Here is a 26,832-nt window from a genome sequence, read left to right as displayed (position 1 = left end):
ATTGCCAAAAATGCGATTAAACTAAACTGGATTATTTGCTCTTAATATACTTTGCATTAAGAAAGCAAGACAACTGAACAACTGAACATAACTGAACTGACATAACAACTGAAAAAAAAAAAAAAAAGAAACAGAACACCATCGATAAAAAATGCTTATTTTTCTGAATTATGAGATCGTCGATTGCCATACTTCAACTGACTTGCAAACCTCAACTTACTTTTTTGCCAATCGACTTATTCGGTAATTCAGTGAAATATTACAATGTTTTCTGTACAGCGACCTTATTTATTTTTTTATTTTATCGTATGCTTGTTTAGGCAGTGGGGGTGCGATTGTTCATGTTTTCCAGTGGCGCCACCTATGGCCAGGAATTCGATTTCTGCCACGCCATTCACACAACCACAACCCGTTTATAGGGCGGGTCACATTCTTACACACTCACACACAAAGGAGAAAGGACATAGAACACACAGAGAGAGAAAGAAACATCCATGCCTTGCCCGGTATTCGAACCCAGGACCTTTCTGATACAAGTACAGTTCCCTGCTCCCTACACAGGCCGGTCGGCAGCGAACTTATTTCTTTCGCTTAAATAGATCACAACTACGCATTTTCCACTGATTATTTAACGCATGCGCATCATGGATTTGGATTTTTTTAAAAATTATGCTTTTTGTATTTATTTCCGATCATTTATTGATAATTATGTGTTTTATAAATGTTGTTATTGTTTGTCATTCATAATATATTTTTCAGGCTTTTCCTATTTTCTTCATTTGTTTGGCAGTAATCGCGTAACAGGAAGATGTATTTTTCCATCTCTCATTCTGTCACAATGCATGCTTGATTTCAATAAAGATCCCTGATGAAAAGTGTATTTTCTTTTTTAAAAAAGCTTTACAAGCGAAAATAAGACAAAAGATCATTCCAATTGAAGGAACCGGTGATCCTTGTGTTACAAACGTGTTCAATACATTTAAAAGATTTAAATTTTAGTATACTCCCAAGCAATTGAAAAAAGAGCACCAGTGCTTCACGATAGGTTTAAGGAAAAGCGACTAGACAAATATTTTCTTTCCCATATTAATGCTATCAAAGCTAAAATAAAATTTCATAAAACTGAAAAAAATTTGATTTTTGCATTTCCTTTTATAACTTGTAGTTCATTAAACGAAGATGACAAATATATGAAACTCTTAGTTTAGAAATTTTCTTCTACGTGGATTTTTCTACTGCACGATTTTAAATCCTAAATCCTTGTGTTGATTTTAAATCCTGCTAAAAGGTAAAATAAAGAAAATTCATTCAGGGTCAAAAATAATATTTTAATGAAAAAGAACAAAAATATTCTCAACTTCTGACAAATTCGTCAGTATAGAGGTAATTGAGGGTTTGTGTGTATTCGAAACGATATGTTTATTTAAATAAATTATCCTAATTTTATGGTGAATGTACTTTTTCTAGTAATAATTGTCAAACACTGCATTTAAATATGCTTAGCTGTTTGATTAAATTGCGAACTTGACTAGTTAATCACCATGACATTTCAAGACAAGTATTGTTAGGCAATTATTCTTTTGAAATGCTCTATCTTTCATCAAATTATGCAACGACTGTACCGAATCATCCCACACAAATAAAAAAAATTCAAAATAGACTACTAAAAATTTTTCAAATTTGTCTCAGCAATAATTACCATGCAATATTTTGAAGTAGGTAATGAATATTTAATGAGCAATATCTTGCTTATTTCAAGATATTGAGTACGCGAATATGCGCAGTATTTTGGGCTAGGTGTCTCAATGAAAAACGAAACAGTATATTCAAATTAACTCTATTATTTGTGTCGGTATTTGTCTTAAAATTTTGTGCATAATTTTGTAGTGTTGCTCAGCACAGATTTATTGATACGTTTTATTTTTCATCCCTATTTATATTTCTATTCGTTTTCATTTACGAAGACATTCGATAATAATGAATAAAATATAGTATTTATTAAAGAGTGTGTTCTTAACTTTGTTTTTGATCAAGCAGTGAACATCACTGATATTATCTTTAAAATATTTAAGGAAAAAAATCATCCTCAGTTATATTTATAACAAGTATTATTTCTTAAAAACCAATCAGAAAATTCCTTTTTTCAAGCATCTTTCTCAAATGACCGAATTGGGTTTTTAGGATCGTTGGCGGAAATTGCCCCTTTCTGCCGCTGACTTAAGTTCAGGATGACAGCATAAATGGTTCTAGAATTCTAAGAAAGGCAAACACACGAGCATCAATTCTTCTACTTGTTCGAGGCTAGCTGTATAAACAACGAAAAAAGAAAATAATCAATAAATCAGTACCGAGCAATTATACAAATTCATGCGCGAAATTGATAGGCATTTACCCACGCAATTATAAATGCTAAAATAATTAGATTGATCAAAGCAGCGTTCATCTCAACAAAATAAGAATAAACTTTATTCACTATAAGCAGGTATAATACTGTTTCTCGAAGTCAACTCGTGATAGTTAAAATTTACCAAGCAATCAAACAATTTTCTTTAGTACTTATCTCTTCAGTACTTAACTCTCTAATAAGGACTGTAAAAAACATATTTTGACAGTTCTATTAAGACATTGCACAATAATGGTGCAGGTTTAATAGGTACAAATATTCTAATATAAGTCTTAGAATCTATTATACAGGGTGTTTATAAAGTCCCGGACCCATTTTAATGTTTAATAACTCATAAAATAATAAAGATAGATTAAAATTAATAACATAAATTGTTAGATAGACTCAAAAAGCTTCATGACCCTTGTCAATGAACTTCTACGTGTGCCCCCTTCGTCGCTCGGAGAATATCAAGTCGATAGTCAATTTCACACTAGGTAGTGGCAGGCATGTCGGCATCCCCAGAGGCTATTGCGGTTGTAATTCTGACTTTTAGGTCATCAATGTTCGACACGATTTTCCTGTTAACATTGTCCTTTATAAATCCCCAAAGAAAGAAGTCCAGCGGCGTTATATCAGATGATCTGGGTGGCCAAGGAATTGAATCTCCTCGCCCAATCCATCTTCCTGGAAAATGGTCATTCAAAGAACTACGAAAGATGATACCCCAATGAGGTGGTGCACCATCTTGTTGCAAAAAGACTTGTGGCTGAAGCTCCTCTGGTTGTGGAAATACGAAGTTTTCCAACATGTCTAAGTATACGACTGATGAGACTGTCTTTTCTGTAAAAAAAAAAAAGGCCCAATGACTCGGTTCGTGCATTAGTCCACACCACATATTAACCTTTGGGGAATCCCTTTGTGTCTCTCGGTATTCATGGGACTTTTTTCTTTGGGGATTTATAAAAGACAATGTTTACAGGAGGATCGTGTCGAACATTGATGACCTAAAAGCCAGAATTACAACCACAATAGCCAATGTGGATGCCGACATGATTGCCGCTACCTGGCGTGAAATTGACTATCGACTTGATATTCTCCGAGCGACGAAGGGGGCACACGTGGAAGTTCATTGACAAGGGTCATGAAGCTTTTTGAGTCTATCTAACCATTTATGTTATTAATTTTAATCTATCTTTATTATTTTATGAGTTATTAAACATCAAAATGGCTCCGGGACTTTATGAACACCCTGTATTTGAAACTTATTAATACAGCAAAAAATATTATATATTCCTGCAGAGCTTATTATGTACCAAAATTAATTAAGCAAAATCGGCGTCAATATTAGTATGGCAATTTTTTGCGTGTTTCCTTAGTACTATTTCTCCTTTAGTTTATCAGTACATATTTCTTTTTCCATTTTAATTACCATTAATACAAACATGATTTTAAAGTATAACTATTAACAAAACTCGTGAAATGCTGACGTATTCTGTATATGCTACATTTGCGTCGATAATTCAATATATCTGACATAACGAAAAATATTTTAAATATTAAAGAGAGGGGAATAATTCTTTTTTTACAAGCAAGCTAATATTAGCGAGATTATCCTTAAAATATTATTAAAAAAATAGAATTATCTACAGTTAAATTTATATAAATTAGTGGGCTCCACCCATCCCATGCAATTTTATGTGATTTGATTTTAAAACCATGCTTTCTTCTCTCTTTAATGAGTAAAGCCTATTTAAAATGTGCTCTAGCGTAAAATCTTAAGAATTTAAATCAATTGATAAAATTTTAGAACTAAATCCGCATTGAAAAAGAATTAGATAATAGTAAGTTACTGAAATAAAAGAAATTAAATTGAAATAAGCGACATGCAATAGAGAAACTTGTAGAAACTAAACATTAATTATGCTTTTAAGAAACCGTTACTCTTCTCTAATATAACACTTTATTTGTTAAAATGAACCTTTTTTATTTAAACTTCCAAATTTTTCCAACATAAACCTCAAATGTTTCAGCGTTTTCTTGTTCATGCGAGAAAATAATTTTCATTCAGAAATGAAATTTGTTAACAGGTAAGTTTACGTTTTTATGCTTATGACTGCTCACATGCTTGATATTTAAGTTATTTTCAGACAACGTGAAAAAATAATGAGGACTATCTTTATCACAATGTAAGATATATATATATATATATATATATATATATATATATATATATATATATATATATATATATATATATATATATATATATATATATATATATATATATATATATATATATATATATATATCAATGAAGACAAGGAAGATAAAAAGGAAGGTGAGAGAAAAACGAAGAGAATTAATAAGTTTATTAACTGTGTATAAGCTGTATATAGAACTCTTAAAATAAGTTTAAATATTGAGGAAATATGGAAAATACTAAAGATTAATTAAAAAAGAAGAAGAAAAATTCTAAAAATAAAATTATTTTTAAAAAACATTTAAATGTTTTTTTTTTGTATGTTAAAAAAAAATATTGAAATTCCAGAAAATAAAATAAAGAAAGAAGGATATAACCTCTTCATCAGCTCACACGGTTATATCCACAAAAAAGAGTGCTTTCTAATATTGTATTAATATAGCCAAAGCAAAATATATCAATACAATAGTGAGAGAAGCACTTAATTTTTTTTTTTATGAAACGAAAATAGAACACATTAATTAAAAACTATATATGAAATAAAACAAATCAAGCAAAAAACAGAACATAATAAGTGAAGGAAATATTAACAGAACACGAAAGGAAATTTATAAGACGAGGAGCGAATTCCAATGAACTATTACCCTAGGTATCTAACATATTAAACGCTCTTCAGTATTGCAGTAAGAACGTGCCATAAGAGATCTTTTTATTTACGCTTCTGTTTTCATATTTCGCAATCTGGCAATCGTATTATAAAAATAGTTTAAATCATTCTTAAATCATTACTCGCTGTGATTCCGGCACGCGTAAGTTAATTTGAATTAGCTCCTAGCCTTATAGATTTCCTATCGTGCTTTTTATATATTTCCTTCACTTATTATGTTCTGTTTTTGATTGATTTGTTTTATTAAATATATATAATTTTTAATGAATGTGTTCTATTTTTGTTTCATAAAAAATATTTTGAGTGCTCCTTACACTATTCTATTGATATATTTTGCTTTGTCTACATTAATACAATATTAGAAAGCACTCTTTTTTGTGGATATAACCGTGTGGACTGATGAGGAGGTTATATCTTTTTTTCTTTATTTTGTTTTCTGGAATTTTAATGTTTTTTTTTAAGATGCATGAAAAATATTTTTTAAATGTTTTTGAAAGTAATCTTATTTTTTTCTTCTCCTCTTTTAATTAATAGTATTTATTTTCTAATAGTTAAGCTTCTAAATAAATATTATTAAAAGTTGTATATTGCACAATTAAACAGCGCTGTCCATTGGCAAAAATATTAAGTATTGAGTACTCATAATAAAATATAAATGTATTTTATAACTGTATCCATTCTATCACGTGGACTTGTTGACTAAAAAAGAAGAAATGTCAAAATATTAAAAAAAATATTAGGTTTTCTAGCAAGTTGAATAACTTTTCTGAGAAAAGAAGTCTAAAAAGAATATCTTTTTTAGAAAATAATTTAACGAAATTTTGGGGCTAATAAATGATCTGAAAACATTAAAAGAAGTGTAGATGTAGTGTATTCTTGATGATATATAATTAAAGAGTGCTAAAAGGAAGTATTTCAATAGTATTAAAAGAAAAACTAATAACATTTGAATACGAATAAATTTTTTTACAAATGTCTAAACTTTTGAGTGTTATTCGCTTCCCAAATATATCATGATTTATTCATTACTTTTTAACTATTTTTCCCAAGTTAAAAATGTCAAATTACAGCTTTTTTTAACTTTTTAAAAATCGCTATACATATAGATTTATAGAATAGAATAGATATAGATTTTGTTTAATAATTATATATACCCAGACTAAATTGTATTGTTTACTCTTCCTTACCGGAATTTCAATAAAAACACTATTATTAGATAAAATATTATGAATCCTATGGAATAATAAAAATTATGTAAATTTGAAAATATTTCAATCAAGCAGTTTTTATTTTCCGATGAAAACACCATCTGCAAAATGTCTAGCAAATCTACCATGCAAGATTTTTAAGCATCTAAAAATGTAGAGAAAAATATGTTAAGTAAATGAAATGAAATATTTAATTTTAAATGAAGATAGATTTATTATTCTGATAAGAAAATTTTGCCTTTTAACGATTTAAAACTCATTAAAGGAAAATTTACAAAACTTAGTATTAATTTAAAGGATGCATAACTGATGAAAGTTTAATCTAGTCAATGAAGATAACTCCAAAACCAAACTCCACCAAACAATAGACACGATTTGATAGGAAAATAATTAGTTTCTTCTAATGATGAATCACAAACACCAGAAGTTTTAGAAGAAATTAAAGCAGGCTATTCTTTAACAGGATCAGATCGGGAGAGGGGAATGTCGAATATCCAAGTAAACCAACCATCGCATACCGTTTCAGAATCAAGAGAGGCTATTTTATTCCAAAATCCTTTCAAAAAGCATTCGCAGCTTTGCGTATTTTTATGAAGCCTATTCATGTCTGTTAGTTTTTGTACAGATATTTAGTCCCGTTTTTTAACGGACAAATTTGTTGTTCCCGTTTTATAGAAGGCTTTGGCAGTAGTGGTGGTGATTTGTCGTTCGTTTGTGCTTCTTGTGAAAGGGAGATTTTCTCCAGAGATTTTGAACAAAAATTTCGTTAAATCGTTTAAAGAATACTTATGGAAAAAACAAATATGACCATATGTAGAAATTTTTTTCCCCCAACAAAATGCAATCCTCCCTTTGTACAATAATCGCGATATTGTCATATTCGATGCACCTATGTGCATTATCTGTAGCCGGAAACTTGTGCAAATCCCTTGCTGATGAGCTTGTCTTCATAATATCACCAACCGATAAGCATTAAATATTTCTATAAAGTTTGTGATATTTTCACTTAAAAGATAAAAATATAAAGTTAGTTCGAAAATTTAAAGTTCGTGATCCGAAACGATGTGAAAATTTTACTATTATTATTCTCAGTTGATATTAAAATATTTTAGTAAAATAATTTAATAAACTTGAAGATGTAAAAAAAGTAAGACAATTTAAAAACCTTAAAATTCAAATGCAATTTGCTTAGATAAGAATAAGCACATTTAATTTACGTTTAACATTACCACAACATAAGATGCTGAGTCCACGATAACGTAGCTTTCAATTTATGTATTAATTATAATTGCTTAATTGTTTTTATCGTGATAGTTTATTTGTCTAATTGTAAGTGTTTAATTGTTCAAATGTAATTGTAAATTCATCAACAAATTTTACACGTTTTAATTTTTTTCTAAAAGGAAATTTCGTATTTTTGGCACTGTACCGGAAAGTGGTGATTGTTAAGAAACCAGTCCATAAAAACTTGCAAACTGCTGAAAAAAAAATACGATCCAAATCGGCGCTCTCGTTTTCAAATCGTAAACGAGCATGCTTCCAGACATTTCGCTTTAATCTATATAGAGATGAATGACATAACTCCAGGGACTTATATTATATTTAAAATAACATAAGTAAACCAGAGTGTACTACCCTGTAAATTTTAACTACTACCATTTACTTTTTTATTCGTGTTTTTTTCATCATATCTAATAGAGTTAATATAATAAATGGATGCAGATGTATTCCAATTCTTAGTTCTTGATGTCATATAATAAATAGTTATATGGAGGCATAAAACGAAACTCATGCTTGTAATGTCGTACTCACCGTTATTTAAAAGCAGCTGAAATAAATAATGTTCTCCTGTGATCTCCTGACTGCGATTTTAATTAAACGATTAAGTGTAGCTTTTTATCTGAATGAACAATCTTTATTATATGTTCACATAATAAAAATTCCAATTAAGGAAAATGTGACAATATGTGTAAATATCACATCTATTTTTATATTTTAACGTAGGTATATAAAAGAGAAACAACAGTGGAAGAAATATAACGTACCATTAAAAACGACTATCAGCTACCATAAAATATGAAATTCCTTGGCTTCATGATAATATTAAGCTTGGCATTCATCTGTGTAAGTACTAAAAATAATGTAACTATTTCCATTAGAAAATTATGAGAAAAATGCGGTCTGATGGTGTTGCTCGAAACAGACTTGTGATTGTAAAAAATTACCACAGTTAAGTAATTTTCTTTGGTAATTATTCTTTTAGAGGGCTTTAATAAATCTATTATCACATTATTTAGAGTAGGATTCTCGCTACTCATATTTGTTAACTGGATACCTTCGAAATCAGCGCCATTTACCATAATTCCAAACAAAATTACTGGTATTACTTTTTAAGTATTTGAAAAAAATAAGAATTATCTCCAATTAAATTTATAACAACTGCTAATGCCTAACCAATACAGAAAATTCCATTTTGTAAACATCTTTCCCAAATGACTGAATTGAAATTTATCAACGGTTTTTAGAATATAGGTCTAACAACGTCCCTTTCAACCACTGTCTAAATTTCTGGATGGTAGACAAATAGTTCTAGAATTATGAAAAAGACACACACACTAACACTCATAGACGCACAAACTCTTCATTTCATCTTAGACTATCTGAATTTTCTTCCAGAAATAGCGAGTTTTTCAATCCGTTCTCCTTAAAAGGGTAAAAGTAGATCAATCAATAAACGAGGAAAATAATATCAATCAATAATGCAACAAATATTTCTATTAATAAATGATTTCTGAACAAAATCAGGTGTAAAAGAAAAAGTTATTAGCCTACGTAAGTATTGAAGCTAAAATAATTCCAATTTTTATTTATTTATTATTATTCTTTCTCTCGCTGGTGACTTTACGTTATTAAACGAAGAAAAACATATTTTTAGTAATTCATCCTATCAAAATTACGATTCATTGTATTCAGCGTCTTTTGGAATGCTAATATTTGAGGCTAACTCGTAATGGTCAAAATTTACCACATCTTATGATTTTTTTCTGGTACTTATATATTCTAAAAATTCGTAAAACGCATTTTCCCACATAATCTATGAAACTACACAGTATTCATGTAGTTTTAATAAGTGCCAAATATACTAATTTAACTAACATCAGTATACTTGGTATTGATTAAAATTGCACTATTTACCATAATACCAATAGTGTCTATTACTAAAATTAATTAAGCATCATTGGTGTCAATAACAGTATGACAATTTTCTACGTTTGCCCTAAACGAATTAGAACTATTTTTGAATTAATTTTGCTTTATAATTGGCAGCTCATAATTTCATTTTAATTAGTACCCATTAATAAAATCAATTATGCATCATTTGGCTTCAGTAATAGTCTAGAGTTATTTACTTTCCTCCTACTTGAATTAGTACCATTTCTCCATTAAAATTCTTTAGTTTAATCGAAATACGTTTTAAAAGCATAATTATACATAAAAAAATTTGTTGTTTCATATTACTTAAATATTGATATGGGGCGTATCCCACTTATGCTACCACGCTCACATTGATCATTAAGTACATCTGACAAAACTAAACTAATTAAATATATCAGAAAATGTAATAAACTCATTTTTTTTAAATAAATGAGAGCTATAAGTAAGCAAACATCACTGACTCTATCCTCAGAATGGTCAGCAGTTTCATTTATATCAATAGTGCTAACTTTTAACCAATAGGAGAATTTTAATTTTTAAATGTCTCTCCTGATCTAATTGAAATTCTTAAGAGGTTTTCGGATCGTGGAATAAAATTGTCCCCTTACCCTTTGTTCAAGTTTTAGGACAATAGACGAATTTGTTCAATAGTTCTGGAGAGACACCTACTAAAAAAACAAAACTACTCATTTTCTTATATTAGACTAGCCTCATACCCATTGTCCGTAAGTCGTGAAAAAAATTAACATATTCAGTACAATTTTATGCACTGAATTAAAATGTATATACCAACACGATAAATAAAGTTTGAATAATTAGATTAATCAAGCAAATATTTAGTAGCTCATCCCATCAAAATAAAGATAAATTGTATTCAGTATATCATTTGACGTAATACTGTTTACCAAAGTTAAATTTTTCCAACATGAAACTCTTACGAGATACCTTAGTGAAATTTACCTCAGTGAAAATTGCATCACGCAGAGATACTGTAGTACTCTAGCTAGTACTAATGTCTAACTAATATTAGAACTTACACATTATAAAACTTGCTGTGTGCTAAGGCGTGTTTTTACATTCTTATCTTTTGTTTAATTTCAGATGACTTACGATCCTGCTAAAGAATAATCTGTAATACAATAATGCACTATATTGTCAATAAGTTAAAATAATTTTTTTAATCTCTAAAAACTCTTTTATATTGCATTTTTAACAATATTCGTCATTTAAAAAAATTTACTTTGGAATGACGTCAATTTTCTATGAGGGTTAAATTAACCCTAAATGGTGATTTTAGGTAAGATCAAAATACGGCTATTATTGTATTAAATCCTGCAATTCTGGTGTCGACATCTGAGCATTTCATAGAGCTAAATTGAACAAATAACTAAACGATTGCAGCGATTTTCATAAATTTAATTAAAATTGATAAAATGAAACTAAAAACTCAGCAATCAAGCTGTTATTTAATCTTTTTGTCATAGCGAGGGGTGAAAACTGTTTAAGCCAGTGTTGCCATTTTGCTTCGCATTGAAAAAAAGTCGTAACTTTTCATATGCCTTAAAAATCGAGTAAAAACTGCTTATGTATTTCCCTGTGTTATTGTGTTATTTCCTTAAACTTTTTGCTGTTGTTAAAACTCGTAATAATATCCCTACTCTAATATTACTTCATTTTTAATAAGCTAATGTGTAGAATAGGGGTTTTACAATACGAGTTTTATTAAAAAAAAAGCTTTTTTTTAAAAATAAATGAAAAGACGAAAAGAAAAAAAAGTATTTATTTTTTAAAGAAATTACTTGCATGAAACTATTTTCTATCAGAACTGAAATAAGGACGACATAAATTATTTTCGAATTTCTATCGATTTTCTTAATAAAAAAATAATAACAGCTTTGATTAGAAAAGAACGAAAAGAAAAAAAATAAGCCTGTTAAAACTTGAGTTCAGCTTAATACGCTACTAAATCAATCTTATAATTTGAGTTTATGAAATGAATAAATATTTAATTATACTGCGCTAAATGGCACTGTCTACTTTTGTTGGGCATTACACACATTATTGTGAGTAGACTTGTGTTGCGTGACACTCACAAACACACATACATTTGATGTATTTTGTTAAGCTTTTTAAATAAAATTAGTATGTGATTTGTCAAACAAATGTTTTCTTTTTCTTGAAAATGATTTCTGGAATAATGATCTTTTTTTTTTGTTTCTGATGTATTTTCCCAAGACTGCTGAGTCACTGTGTGGTATGCGATCTTGTGCGGAGGGAGAATGCTGTTTTGCACAAGGAATACTTAAAAAGTGTGTAAAGAAACCATTAGAAGGTAATTATAATGACCAATACGCTAATACCTAATCACAAACAAAAAATTATGATTTTTCCCGAACATAGTTGAAATATATCTGAATCAATCAAATCACGCAAGTAAAATACAGAAAAAAAAATCGGGATGAATACGAAACAAGAAATCCAAAATTTTTCTTGCTTTTGTACAACTGATGAATACGTGCCAAAACCAATACTTGTTTACAACTTAGATCAAATGTAAGCAAAACCAAGCTGATAGACCAATTTATTATATTTAGTTATAAAGTTTAAATTGATTTAATTAAATTTAGCCACGGATTTGTCCGGGCAAATCCGTGGCTAAAATTATTTGCAAAACAGGCAATTTATGTTTCTCTATCGCAAGGAATAAATCATTTTCGCAAGGCTAAAATTATTTGTGAAACAGGCAATTTATGTTTCTCTTTTCTATTTTATATTTTTTCTTAAATAAATATTTATTTTCCAGAATTATTTATGGTCAACTTTTTAAATTATCCAGTATAATATTACCTTGCGCACATCCATTTCGGGCCTGTCCTTGGTAACTAACAAATCAATGCCCAGCATAACAAATCACTTCAGCAATGTATATATATATATATATATATATATATATATATATATATATATAGTATAGTGAACTCCCGGATATAGTGAACGAAATGCTCGTGCCATTATTTTTCATAACTTTCGACGTGGATGGTCAAGACAAGAGTGCTTCGATGAACTTAAATCTTTATTCAGCGATAAAGCGCCATCCTACAGCACTGTTAAAAATTTGGTATACATAATTTAATCTTGGTCGATGTTCGATCCAGGACGAATCCCGTGCAGGTCGTCCAAAGTTGTTGTGCCAGAAAAGATCGATGCTGTGCGTGAACTGATAAAGCAAGATCGTCATGTGACATACCGCGAGATAGAGGCGTTTTTGGACATTAGTATGACTAGCATCAATAAAATATTGCATGAACATTTGAGCGTAAAATAATGTGTTCGCGTTGGATCCCGCATAATCTGACAAGCGCTCAAAGAAAAGGCTCGTGTCGATTGGTGCAAGGAAATGTTGGAAAAATACGTTCAAGGTACATCAAAGGCTGTGTATAACATCTACACAGGTGACGAATCATGGATCTATACATATGAGCCGGAAACAAAACAGCAATCAACTGTATGGGTCTTCCAAGTCGCGGCAAGACCAACAAAAGTTGTTCGAGGAAGAAGCACATCGAAACAAGTGATTGCCTGTTTCTTCGGCATTAACGATCATGTGGCAACAGTGGCGTTAGAGCAACGCTGGACGTTCAATTCTGAATGGTACACGACCATTTGTTTGCCAGAAGTCATCGGAGAAATTCGAAAAAAGCAGAAGAACAGGCGAATCATTCTTCATCATGACAATGCGAGCTCTCACGCATCGACTCAAACAAAGGCATTTCTGACTGAGCGAAAGACCGAACTGATGGGTCATCCGCCGTACAGCCCTGATTTGGCACCCAATGACTTCTTCTTATTCCCACACATCAAAAATGAACTACGTGGACAACGATTTTCGACCCCCGAAGAAGCGGTTGATGCATTCAAAACGCATGCTTTGGAGTTACCTCAATCGGACTGGTAAAAGTGTTTTGAAAATTGGTTCAAACGCATTTAAAACTGTATTGATCATCATGGAAAATATTTTGAAAAACAATAAAACCAATTTCAATCCTACATGTTTCTCTTTTCATTATTAGGCCAGAAATATAAATAGCAACCCTCGTATAATGTTATTTTTAGTGGATATAGTGAAACAAAAAAGAGAGGAAGTCGGATATAATGAACTTTTTTCTGTCTTCGACTGACTTCCCGCCCATTTTCTTTGTAATAATTTTGAAATTTCTGCTTCAAAATAAATACATATACCGATTCTTAAAACCATCTATAGAAACTACTTTTATGTGTTCAAATGGCAGGTTAGACAGGTTTAAAAAGCGGAATAACAGAAATTTAGGAAAAATTATCTGAGAGTCGGGAAGAGTTTCCATATCTGATGTTGAGGATTGCTCATCAGCTAATTTTTATTTGTACGCAAGACGAAGAGTGATGAAAAATAACACATTTTTTGCAACTACATAATATTTTTCAGTCATTTATATGAATATAATGTATTAAAAGGGAGGAGTTTGGGAAACATTAGTGAAATTGCCTGCGTAACGGATATAATGAACTCCCGGTTATAGTGAACCTAAATTTCGGTCCATTGAAGGTTCACTATAGCGGGGTTTGACTGTATATATAAATACAAGAAAATACGAAGAAAGTTAAGAAAAACAAAAAGTTTCATTTATTGCGCTTAAGCTGCAAATAAACAGAACCCATTAGATAAGTTCGAAATGAAGAATAAAACAAAGAAAAATTAAAAACATATGAAAAAGGGGGAAATAATAAGTAAAAAAATAACAAACAACAGTTTAAACAGAATAACAAATCACTTCAGCAGTGCAGTAAGAACGACACTTTAAATTCCTCTAGTTACACTCAATTTGCGCTTTTGTTTTCAAATTTTGTAATCTGGCAATCTTGTTGCGAAAATATTTTTAAATCATTCTTGAAAAATTTCCTGCTCATGTAAGTACATCTGATTTCGCTACTCGCTTTATAGATTTTATTTTATCGTGTTTTTTCTTTTATTTTGTTTTCTGTTTTTACGTGTTATTTTTACTTATTGTGTTCTATTTTATTTGTTGCAATTTTTGTAAAAAATTTTTTTTTTTGAGTGCTCCTCACACTATTGTATTGATATATTTTGCTTTAGCTATATTGATACAATAATTTCATCGTTTTTTTTTAAAATCAGTTGTTTGTTATTTTTTCATTATTATTCCCCCCCTTTTTTTTCATATGTCTATAATTTTCCTTTGTTTTATCTTCATTTTGAGCTTATCTAATGAGTTCTGCTTACTTGCAGCTTATGCGCAATAAATGAAACTTATTGTTTTTTTTAACTTTCTTCGTGTTTATATATATATATATATATATAACACAACAATGATAAAAAGAATAAAAGAAATGAAAGATTAACGAGGGAAATAAGGAAATAAAAAAATTCAAAATAAAAAGTAATATTTTTAAAAACCACGTTTTAGTAGTGGAGAATAATAATTAAGAAAACAATTGAAAAACGAAAAACGTGGGGCGCATGAAATACATAACAGTAATGTTATATTAGTGTGTGTATGTGTGCTCTTGAGAATATGTGTATGTATATCGGTAATTGTAATTGTATCTAAATGTGGATGTGGAATATGCTTTTGTATATGCATATGTATGTGGATGTGTATGTGACTGTGCATGTGTATGAGCAAGAAAATGTGTATATGTATGTGTATATGTACTGTTATGTATTTCATGCGCCCCACGTTTTTCGTTTTTCAATTTTTTTCTTAATTATTATTCTCCACTACTAAAACGTGGTTTTTAAAAATATGACTTTTTATTTCGAATTTTTTTATTTTGAATTTTTTTATTTTAAGCTATGATTTTTTTAATTTTTAATTTTTATTTTATATTTTTAAAAAATTATTATTTTTTAATTATTATTCTTCACTACAAAAAACGTGGTTTTTAAAAATATATATTTTTATTTAGATTATTTTTCCTAGTCAAGAGTAGTCAAAACTAATACAAGACCACTACTAAAGTAATAGAACTTTTATTTTAAATTACGGATGCAAAAATCTTTATAGAAAAACAATACCTTTACGACTTTCATTAGTTTTATGCTGATGACAACCAAAACAATCTGGAAATGAATGAGGAAAAACTGGATCCTACCACGTGATTTTTCAGCCAATAAAAATACTCCGACAACGAAAATATTTTCACCTGACACGTAATAATTTGAAATAATGGAATCGACAACGAAAGAAAATCTCGAAAATATTTTTTTTTTAAATTTTAATTTTATTTTACTTTGCATGTCTTTTTTCTCTTCATTTTCATGCATTGTCATCCAATTCTGAACTGTGTGCTAAATTTGAAGTTTCTAGCTAGTCGGGAAGTTAGTTTAAAATCGATTACAAAATTCCACCCGGACAGACATACACGAAGGCAAGTTTATATAAACGTGGTAAAAAAATAATAAAATGCTTTCAATGGCCAGATAATCCAAGAGGTTTTGGCTAATTCAACAAATAAATAGGCATCTTATTAAATTATAATAAGTTTATTTAACAGATTGCATTGGATTTTTTTCATGGATGATAATGATATTTTCCCATAGCGAGAATGCTGGGAGTCTAGTCATGAAAATATAAAACAATCCTCGCATTTCGATGACTCCTGCTATTTAACCACAGATTCAGAAAGAGAATCGGTTGCAAGAATATCCTTAACTTAATCAAACGTAATTCAAATAGGAGAATTTAAAGATTTTGATATGTACCAAAACATGGCGCCATTCTGACAATCGGGAATTTATGGGGTTTTCTTAATGTGTATTTCTCTTAGAATTACTTCCCATTAACTTCAGAAAGTAATCTTTTAATTGGCATCTTGGCTTTTTATGACTCTATGTGAATGGGTTATTTCTACGCCTTAAAATTAATAAGAGAAATCTATTTTATGCTTATGATTTAATACAGAAAGATTCATATTAGGCACTCTAGATTACATCTCCCCTCCCAGAAATTTTTTTTTTATTAAACTTAGAAAGAAAATTGTGGTTAATTACTTAGAACCCTTTCCACCAGAATTTTTTATAAAAATTAAAACAAAACACACATCAAATTATCAAATAGATAACTTTTAAGCAAAACAGAAGTAACAAATGCAAGGAAAAAGATGTGTACACAAAAACATGTATACATATTACCTGTAACAGTAAGTAATGTTTACTTCAATATATCTTCTATTAGTAATTTATCAAAGTTTATGAATACAATATACAAAAAGAATTAGAGTCTCGATAATTATTCAGTATTTTTCTGAGAAGTTCTGTGTAGTAACACCACAAACTGCTGTAAGTGAAGACTTTTTTAAAGTTAATAAAGAAAATACAATAAAAATAATAAAGTTGAAAGCACATATCTAGAAATTCATTATCCACATATCTTTTCAAAATGAGTAAAAAGGACACAAGTGTGTCATTAATCTAGAATTTAGAATTGTAGTATAGTAAAGGGCTTGTTACTGAATAAAACGCTGTGGTACCCAAAAGGAGGAAAACAGTCTTGTATCTCAGCAATATTGGTTCGGAAGGTCCTATCTCAAAGTATATGGCAAAGAAAAATATGAATTGTTTATGGTTAGACCATAAGAGAAACTTCACCTCATATCTGTTATGAATACGGGTAAACAAAACCGATGTAAAAATTTTGAGGGGTCGGATCTTCGGTTGAAAAGGTGCAGCATGTTCGAAAGAACCATGCATATGACATTTTCATGTAATTAAATTTATACAGTACAAAGCAAATCCCGTATTTGCTTATCTCTTTAATATTTTTTTTAATAAAAATTAATAAATTTTATTGATGATTAAACTTTAATTTTTCTGTTTCTTAATCTTTTCTGAGTTTGAAAACATGTACAATTTATGTTTTTTCTTTAGTATAACTATTCTTTTTATCTATTTAATAATTCACATCTTTTGAAGGATGCTATAAGGACCACTAAAAGTTCGGGAAAGTTTTCTAGTGTTAGGATATTTAAACTCTTCATATATGACTGTTTCAACTGGTGAAAAATTTATATCTACTAATCTTAAATCGTATTTTCTAGCTATTTTCCCAGCTTCTTCGATTCGAGGATAAATATTTTCTGTTAAAGGAATTTCAAATGGAACTATGTCATTTAATAAATATCACGATGGAAATTTCGTAACGAGTGGGGAGTTAAATTATATTCCTGAATAAATTTTTTAAAATAATTTTGGTCACGGCTCCAATGTTCTTAATGACATTGTGATTTTTTATAGTAAAACAGAATCAAGCACTGTTATATAAAGAAAAAAAAAAGAAAGGGAAGAATTATTTACATTTAAACATTTTTTGATTAATAAACCTGTTAGGAGCTTTATCTCCAAGAATAATATACTGTAATGGACTTACCACTCTGCATGTTTTTGTTGAATAATCCAAAAGTAAAAAAAATGAAATAAAAAATAAATAAATTAAAAAAGAATCGCAAACATCTAATCATTATTACTATAGCAAAGTTTTTTGAGTTCATTTCTTCTCATTTTTATTCACTTTTTCCTTTCCCACTGCTTCAAAAAATCTTAGATGTTTCTTTTTCAAGGAGCGAAGAACTCTAAATTTCGTCAACAGTCAATTCAATTAGAAAGAGGCGTAAAGCGCTTCCAGGAACAAATCATTCACTTTCCTGCGATGCATCATTCATTTTTCTGCTGCATCACATAAATTTGTCAAAAGTGTTCGTTGATCTATCAATACTTAGACGAGGAAGGAAGCGTAATTTCAAAAGAGAAAAGATGCAATTAATTTTTTTCTGGATGTAAAACTTATTCCTTTCTTTGGTTGTTGTCTCCTTTCTCTGGTTTCTCTTTGAAGGATGATTTAATTATTTTTCTCCAGACCTTTTTTCGCTGCAGTGAACATATAAGTACGTTTTACTTTTTTTCATCTCTAAACTGATTTTAGAGTCATTACAATAAAGTTTTTTCTTTTGTAAAAGTGTCTTTTTGTGTGGTCAAAAATTCTCAAACAAATTTACTTTCTACAACCGGCTTATAACAAAATGTCTTTAAAACCTGGATAACCATTGAGGCTTTGGTTAATTCAACTAAATAGGCTTCTTATTAATTTATATTAAGCTTATTTAACATCTTACATTGGATTTTTCCATGGATGAAAATGATTGTTTCCCATAGCTGGAATGTAGGGATTTGGCATGAAAATATGAAGGAAAGCCACGCATTTTCGATGGCTCTTTGCTGTTTCACAAGAGAATCTGAAAGGTTTCAAGAATATCCTTTACTTAATCAAACGTCATTCAAATGGGAAAATTTAGAGATTTTGACATGTTCCAAAATAAGATGCCATTCAAACTATATGGAATTTTTGGGATTTTTATAATGAGTATTTTTCTAAGAATTATTACCTATTAACTTCAGAAAATGATCTTTTAATTGGAATCTTGAACTTTTATGGCTCTTTGTGAAGGAGCGATTTCTACTTCTTAAAATTATTAGGGGAAATCTATTTTAGGCTTATGATTTAATATAGAAAGACTCGCATGAGACATTATCTATCTTGAGGTAAATATACTGTAACATATTAACCGAAGAGCTATTACCAAGTCATGAAGAGCCAAGACGTGGCTTGAAAGTCACTGGAATGTTCCTCGAACTAATCCATGACAATTCGACCCTTATGACATGGTGCATTATCCTGTTGGTAAACACCATCCACCACAGGAAAAACTGCTGCCATGAATGGGTGAACCTGGTTTGCAACTATGTTCAAGTAGCTTACAGACGTCAGGGATTGTTCTATGAGGATTAGGGGTCCTAATGTGCCCCATGAAAACATTGTTCCTGGGCGAGAAACCATGAAAACCTGGGCGAGCCTATTGTTATAGATGGAGGGTGGTCATAATTTAATGGTTCTTCGGTGTATATCTATTTCAGCTGAACTTTGTATGACTTATGGGCAGCAAATACATATTTATAAAGCAATATCTGAAAAAATTTACAGAAAATGTTAACAAAAAGTTTAGGGTGTTTTGCTGTAGGAGTAAAATTTTAGTATTTCTCTATAACTTTCTTAGCTTTGTTTTTGATAGGTGCATATAAACGCTTCTGAGGAAAATTTGTAAGACGAAACACTTAAACAAATAACAATGATAGCAAAATCATCCTCTTTATATTTGGATTTTAATGGTTTGTTAAAAAATAAGAAACTAAGCGGCACCGGACATGTTTCACTTGGCCCTACTCTGCAAAGCGTTATTTCTGAAGTTCAATAAGCTGTTTTGATTCCCAGCTACGCTCTGAATTTAAGATGAATCAAATTTCTCAGTCAGATAAAACCAAAAATAAAGGATGCGCAGAATTTCTGCAGCGTTCAAATACGTGGAAAATATCTAAATTTATAAATGGACCAGGAGGCTCCTCCCCCTACTCGTTTCACCCACAAACCTCCATGAATATTTGTCATTCATCATTTTTTTCTTTCTTTCTGAAAGCTAGTTATTTCCACAGCATAAGCAAAGAACACTTTATTAATAACATATTCAAATACTGAAGTTTTATGTATGAAAATTTCGTCAATTTGTTAATCCTAACGAAATGAACGATTACGCGGATTTAAAAAATATTCATTTGTTCTAGAAAAAAAAAAAACATTATCAAAGGAATTTAGATTTCGTAACTCAATACGAAAATATAAAAGTGAATTCGCGATCGCTACGCTTGAGTACGCCCTCTAGCGGGAGCCTGAAAGTATCAGGCATTTATTTATTAAGTTTAATTTACTTCCATCAGAATCACTGGCAGAGTCAGACCCCATTTTCAAAGCAGAGTAAATAAGAAGCAAAATTTCCCTAAGGAAAAGGCTGAAGAACTTGAAATAACTCTCCAGAACATTGGTAATTCTTACAGAAACATAACACGCCAAACATCTGAAGAAAAATTCCTCAATAATTTTTAACTTCTATTATCAACAAACTTGTAACTGATAACTTCCTATTTCGGGATCGCATACCGTTACAAATGTGTGTATTACGGTAATTTTTTTTTCTGTCTTGAATTCATTACAAATTAAAGAGAAGTCAACATTGCTTTCTTCATTCCAATGAATAAATGTGAATTTAGAACGTACAGAACTGTAAAAGTTACAGAATATTCTTCTTCTTTATAGAATAGTATATATTTATGTATCTATATAATTCGGAAAACAACAATAAGGAATTATCTGAATTACTTGAAACAGTATCATTTGTGCTGATTATTAATAAATTTTTATCGTTTTCTTGGTAAGTGTTTTTTAGTTTTGGAAGAATAATTTCAACTAGAATTCAGCTATTCTGTTTTTAAGCTACATATTAAACTTCATATCGAGATCTTACAATTATAAAATTTTGCTGTGTAATTTGCTATCTAAAAGTAATGAAGGGATAATCTATGCATATATGTATTACTTGAAAATAAAATTTTCAAACGAAGAACATTTCATTTGGAATTCTCCGGATTTATGAAGCAGGTGAGTGTTATGATTTTTGTAATAAAAAAATTGCTTGTAAATTTTCTTTTTCTTTTTTGATGATAGTTCTCTACAGAATGGTTTTTTGCGTCTGATTAAGAACTATAAGAATAGAAAAAAGAGACAATATGAAAGTTTTTTATTTCAATATGAGGAATTTTTAAAATCGTTTTTTTATCCTAAGAATTCTTTATTTTGAGTTTTTTAATTTATAATTTTTTGATAAAAATTGTCGTCAAATTAACTGGTATAGCATTATGTATTTATGTGTACTTCTTGCATATCCTAATGTTTGAAATAATATTATGATTCAGAAAAGTATGGAATAAAAATTCGGTGCATAAATGTTATCGCCCCAGCAGTTATAGATTTGGCGGTTTTTAAGTGCCGCCAATCATAAAATAAAACACTTTATTTAAAATCAAAGTAGTCAATCGGATTTCTGTGGAAAATGGGCCAATATAGAGTTTAACATATATTCAAAACAATCTGTTTTTTCTTTCACATGATGCTATCGACATATGAACTCTAGTAAATAAGATTCCAAATGAAACAACATTTCCAAAACGTACGTTTAGCAATATGTCTGTTTTGGGAAAATCTCAAAGACGCATTTAGGAAGCACTAAAAAGTGGCGTCAAAAATCAGCAAACAACAAGGCAACAAGGAATCCAAAAGATAACTGTGTGCGAACAGCAGGATTGCTCTTTATTGGCCTCATTAGAGCAACTTCTGCTGCGGTGGTGTTAGTACGTAAATACCACGAATTCAGCTATTCTGTTTTTAAGTTACATATTGAAATTCATATCGAGATCTTGCAATTATAAAATTTTACTGCGTGGTATGTCATCTTAAAGTAAAGAAGGAATAATCTGTGTATTTAATATTTGAGAATAAAGTTTTCAAATGAAGAACATATCATTTTGGAATTCTCCGGATTTATAAAGCAGGTAAGTGTTATAATTTATAAAATAAAAATTTTATATTTTATATATATTCGTGTAACTAATTTTTTTTCCTTATTTGATGATAATTTCTATCGAAGGGTTTTATACGTCCGGTTATGAATTTAAAAAAAAAAAAAAAAAAAAAAAAAAAAAAACGTTAAAGAAAAGAAGCTTGCTCCAAGTTATAAAATGAAGCATGTTAAATTTTGACACCGTAGTTGTATTTTAGCCGGGTAGTAGACTGACTTTTATGTTCTTTTTTACTAAGTTAGACTGTTAAAAAATTTTTTGAACTAAGCATGGAATGGTAATTGTTTTACTCCGTCGCACTTCCAGTATATTTCTCTACAATTGGCCATAGTTTTAAACTTAAGACTTAAAGTTTTTAAAGAAATTCAGTGAGAAAAAATCGTAAAAAAAAGAGCCTGAAATTGAAGATATAAGATTGAGATATAGGAATTTTGAAAAATACTCCTGTACCTATGAGTTTTTAATATCGAAAGAAATTCTTATTGTTCAAAACAGTGTGAATTTAATTCATACAGTGATAGAAATAAATATTTAGCAATTAAATTTAAAAATGACCCTAGTGATGTGTGGGTGTGTGATTTTCCTTGAACTATGAAAACATGTATAGCTGTTCGAATTTAAGCAGCATAATAACTCCAATTATTAGTTTTATGCATTTTATTTATTCTTTTAAGGTAATACTTGCAACAAATATTGTGGTTGCGTCGAAGGTTTGGTTTGCGATCCTAATGATGACGTAAGTGCTATTATATTTTTCAATATATAGATCAATGGAAGTAAAGATGCATTTTTCAATAATTTTTTTATTTATATATTTTTTGTTTATATATTTTATTGTAACCATGATACATTATTGTTTTGTGTACCTGGAAACTTCGATGCATAATTAATTCTCGTATGTTCTATATGACTTCATGTCTTTCTTTGTGTTAAGTAAGAATGCCTGTCTTTGTGTATAGTGAAAGAATAGCAATCCTTATGAACGAATCTTTGTGAAAGAATCTTTATATAAGAATCTTCGTGTAAGAATATAGAATGTGTCACTTAAGAGAAATGCTACTTGACGGGCTTGGCTTACTCGAAATAGAATGGAAATAATAGTTGCTAACGTAAGCAACCAATCAATATCGAGATACTCACATTACGTTACTTGCAGACAGAAGTTAAATTTGGTTCATTAGTTCATAGAAAATTTTGTCACTTAAATACTGCAATGTTTACTCATAAGAGACATAAACAATGTTTTAAATTGTTTAGATGATTTGTATAATTAATTTGATTTATGTAATGCTTGGTAAAAGAACAAAATCTACTGGAGGTAGTTTTAAAATAAATTATGGCATAATGACTAAAACTGTACACATGTATGTCTTAGGTTAAAGTCCTGTAAGTTCAGTTGGGAGAGCTGCATATATCTTATCAGTAGTAATGAGTTTTAGTATGTTATAAATACTATATATTTAGTATATTATAAATACTATATATTTAGTATATTATAAATACTATATATTTAGTATATTATAAATACTATATATTTAGTATATTATAAATACTATAGTATGTTATAATACTATATTATATTTTTAGCATGTTATAAATAAGGACATAAACTTTATTACTAATTCTTCTTTGATATTTTATTTAAGCACTAATTGGGGTTATCCTTTTTTAAACAGATTTTATACTTCAGGTAACTTAAAATGCTCAGCAGGTTTGTTGGAAATCTAGCAATAAAATCCAGAATTTGACTCCTGATTCCCCTAGTGACACTGATAGTGAAATTGAGGATTTGCCATCTAATTATGTTGTAAATAATCAGATAAGTGTTATATTTGAAGGTGAAGTATGTAATATAGAAGTACAGAGTAACATTTTCTATGCACAAACACTACCGAAAGTAAAATATTACAAAAGAAAGAAAGGTAGGGGAAATAGTAGATAAACCAAAAAATGCTAAAGCAGCAGAAAACCAGTAAATTTACCCAGTAAAAAGAGTTGAACAAAATAAGGGTTAAGAATACAAAGCTAGATAAGTAGCACAAGGTTTTAAGCAACAAAATGGTATAGAGTTTTCTGATGTATTTTCACTGGTAAGAAATTTTACTGTTTTAGATAATTGCTTATTATGTCTCAATTCTCGATATGCTCTAATTACCAACATTGGACTGTAGTTGTAGGTGCAATGAATTATGTAACAAACACTAAGGAAAATAAACTTTACTTATCAAATCTTAATTCTTCGTCTTTGATAGCTTAATCAGATTCCAATTGAGGTTGTCATTAATTAAACAGATTTTCCATACCAGGTTATTTAAAATGTTTAGCAAGTTTGTCGGAAATATAGCAGGATTTAGTTGAAAATGTAGCAAACCAAAATGAATTGCATTAAATAGCATAGGATACCAGTTTTCCTCTAGATGTAACACAAATGTGGGTTAGTTCCTCCAAGATGGCCAATTTCTCTCAATACCTGATCCAGGAGTTCCTTTGTCTTCTGGATTAAGTTCAAAATTAAAGGCTACGGATTGAACATTAGCAGTCGTAAACCCTAAATTGGGTTCACTGTTCAACGGCGGTTATAAAATAAAAAAAATATGAAATAACCAATCTGCTGTTTTAATTTATATTATTATGTTAGTTCATGCATAATTAGAATCTTTTTCAGAAAAACTTCGCATAATACATTTTAAATAATGTCTAGGATTTAAGGATCTTATAAAACATGTTATTTATATTAATTGAATGAAGCAAAATACAAAAAAAGTCTTAACATTTCTGCTTGAAGAACTTTTTGCTGACTAATAAAAAAAATGTTTTGATTTCACTTGAAAATCCCATTACTTTTTGAGATGCAAAAGTTACAAAGTCAGTATTAAAATAATTTCTTTTTGAAGAACTAAATGAATGCTGGTATTATATTTGTTTCTAAATAGTACTATTTTTTCATGTTTCAGGGTCGTGGAACTTGTAGAAAACCAGAGATGAAGTAACATCTGTCTCAGTGAATTTTAAAAAAAGAGCTCTACAGCACTTCACAAAAGACATCTTAAAAAAAGAAAAATAAATCGAGAATCTAATTTTTTATAGCAAGTTAAGCACCGAAATCTTTCTGTATTACTCTGAAACAAACTGAAGTTGCAAACATTTCGAGCTTTCGAAGATTTATAAGCATTGATTTTATCTAAATCATACAACATAATTTATAAAATATAAAGGCTCAAAATAATTATTATTTTGTCGTTAACTATTATTAAGCAGAGTAATTTTAATGGATTCATTTAAAATCAAATTTTTTCTACAAGCATATTTGTATTTTGTATTGCATTTCAGCAAGTAAATTTCTCTTAAATATTGCATTGAATTTGTTTCTGAATGTACAGAAATAATGTATAGCTTATATAACTATATATGAAGTTGTTTAGTTGCTTTACTTGAAATAGATCTTTACAATTAGTAAATAAAGAAGATGGTCGTTTATAAGGAATTATTTATATGACTTATAATTTTTACGGATTTTCAGTTGATGTATAAAGAGATTAGTAAAAAATATATTTAAAAAATGTTTTTTTTAATAACTGACATGGTGGTGAGTAACTATATCTATTATTTTATATCCATCATTGTCCATTATTTTTTCTTTTCAAATGAGTAGTAAAGTAACAGTAGTTTATTTTCGTCAACCTAGAGTTATTGACGTCTATATGAAAAACATCCGTATAGGGCTGATCCGTCGCCGACCGGACTCAGTAGGAGTCAGGGAACTGGACTTGCATCGGGTCATCTTTCTCGATGTTGTCTGTCTTTACTGTGGGAGCAAGATTGACCCCCTTAATATGGGCGCTCCTAAAAGAGTGGACGATATCTGCAATACGTGATAAACAAAATATTTTACACAGGTGGGTATAGAAAAAAAAGAATGATTCGAAGACATACCATTTAAATTTTCCTGGATAATCATTTCCTTTCTGTGGTCATATTTCAAATTACATAGCATACTTTGCTTCTCAAATGCGAATTTTTTAAAAATGATTCTAAGTAATAAGTGTGTGAATAATAAATGTAATTAGTTTCCTTTGAGAGAAAAGAGGCTAAGTATTGAGTAAAGTTTATTTTGCAAATAAAAAGTCCTAAATGGTAATAATAAAATTAACAAGATCCCCCCCCCCCAAATTTTTTTTTTTTAAAATTGCATATAAACCTGATGAGTGGGAAAAATTATTAAAGTCCTTTATGTAATTAGGCTATGGAGAAGGGTTTGAAGTTCGGATCCCTTAATGTTAATTTTAATTTTTGTGTTTCTCTATAACTTGAAATATTTTTAAGCAAATTAGAAAATTTTTACACCAAATTATCAAATTCATTTATCCAAAGATAAAAATAATAAATAAATATTGCAAAAAATATTAAAAAAAATTATTTTTGATTATTTTATTTAATAATAGTCAAAAAATGGGAATTATAAGGTATAAAAATTCTTAAATTATTTTAAAGAATGTAAATTTAGATGGAAAATCTCAAAATTTGAACGAAATCGGTTAAATAGTTCCTGAGAAGTCAAAATTTAAAAGTATGACTTTCTTACACTTATTTTTTTCGTCTGCACTTTGAGGTCAGCCTCTTAAATCCTTACGATTAAGTTCT

The 26,832-nt window shown here is 29.3% G+C and overlaps 2 protein-coding genes and 1 long non-coding RNA gene across 3 annotated transcripts; 1 reads left to right on the top strand and 2 right to left on the bottom strand.

Annotated features, from left to right (window-relative positions):
- Window positions 1-1,975: 1,975 nt before the first annotated feature.
- Window positions 1,976-18,993, bottom strand: LOC139426012 (uncharacterized). Its single transcript, XR_011637259.2, has 2 exons — window positions 18,843-18,993; window positions 1,976-2,305 (listed from the first exon to the last, which is right to left on the bottom strand). It is a non-coding gene; the product is annotated as an uncharacterized LOC139426012 (long non-coding RNA).
- On the bottom strand, window positions 2,344-8,495 carry LOC147800787 (uncharacterized). The gene is made up of 2 exons (XM_087156459.1): window positions 8,274-8,495; window positions 2,344-3,226 (listed from the first exon to the last, which is right to left on the bottom strand). The coding sequence occupies exon 2, from the start codon at window positions 3,192-3,194 to the stop codon at window positions 2,877-2,879; it is 318 nt and encodes a 105-aa protein (XP_087012585.1). The 5' UTR covers window positions 3,195-3,226; window positions 8,274-8,495; the 3' UTR covers window positions 2,344-2,876.
- On the top strand, window positions 8,466-25,766 carry LOC107447644 (uncharacterized). The gene is made up of 4 exons (XM_016062607.4): window positions 8,466-8,585; window positions 11,913-12,009; window positions 22,866-22,927; window positions 25,146-25,766. Exons 1-4 carry the CDS (start codon window positions 8,538-8,540, stop codon window positions 25,179-25,181), a joined length of 243 nt encoding a protein of 80 aa, XP_015918093.1. The 5' UTR covers window positions 8,466-8,537; the 3' UTR covers window positions 25,182-25,766.
- Window positions 25,767-26,832: the final 1,066 nt, after the last annotated feature.

This window comes from Parasteatoda tepidariorum, unplaced genomic scaffold (assembly GCF_982258835.1).
Source record: "Parasteatoda tepidariorum strain Cologne lab strain unplaced genomic scaffold, Ptep-v5.0 scaffold_125, whole genome shotgun sequence".
NCBI lineage: Eukaryota > Metazoa > Arthropoda > Arachnida > Araneae > Theridiidae > Parasteatoda > Parasteatoda tepidariorum.
This window is presented reverse-complemented; position numbering and strand designations above follow the sequence as displayed.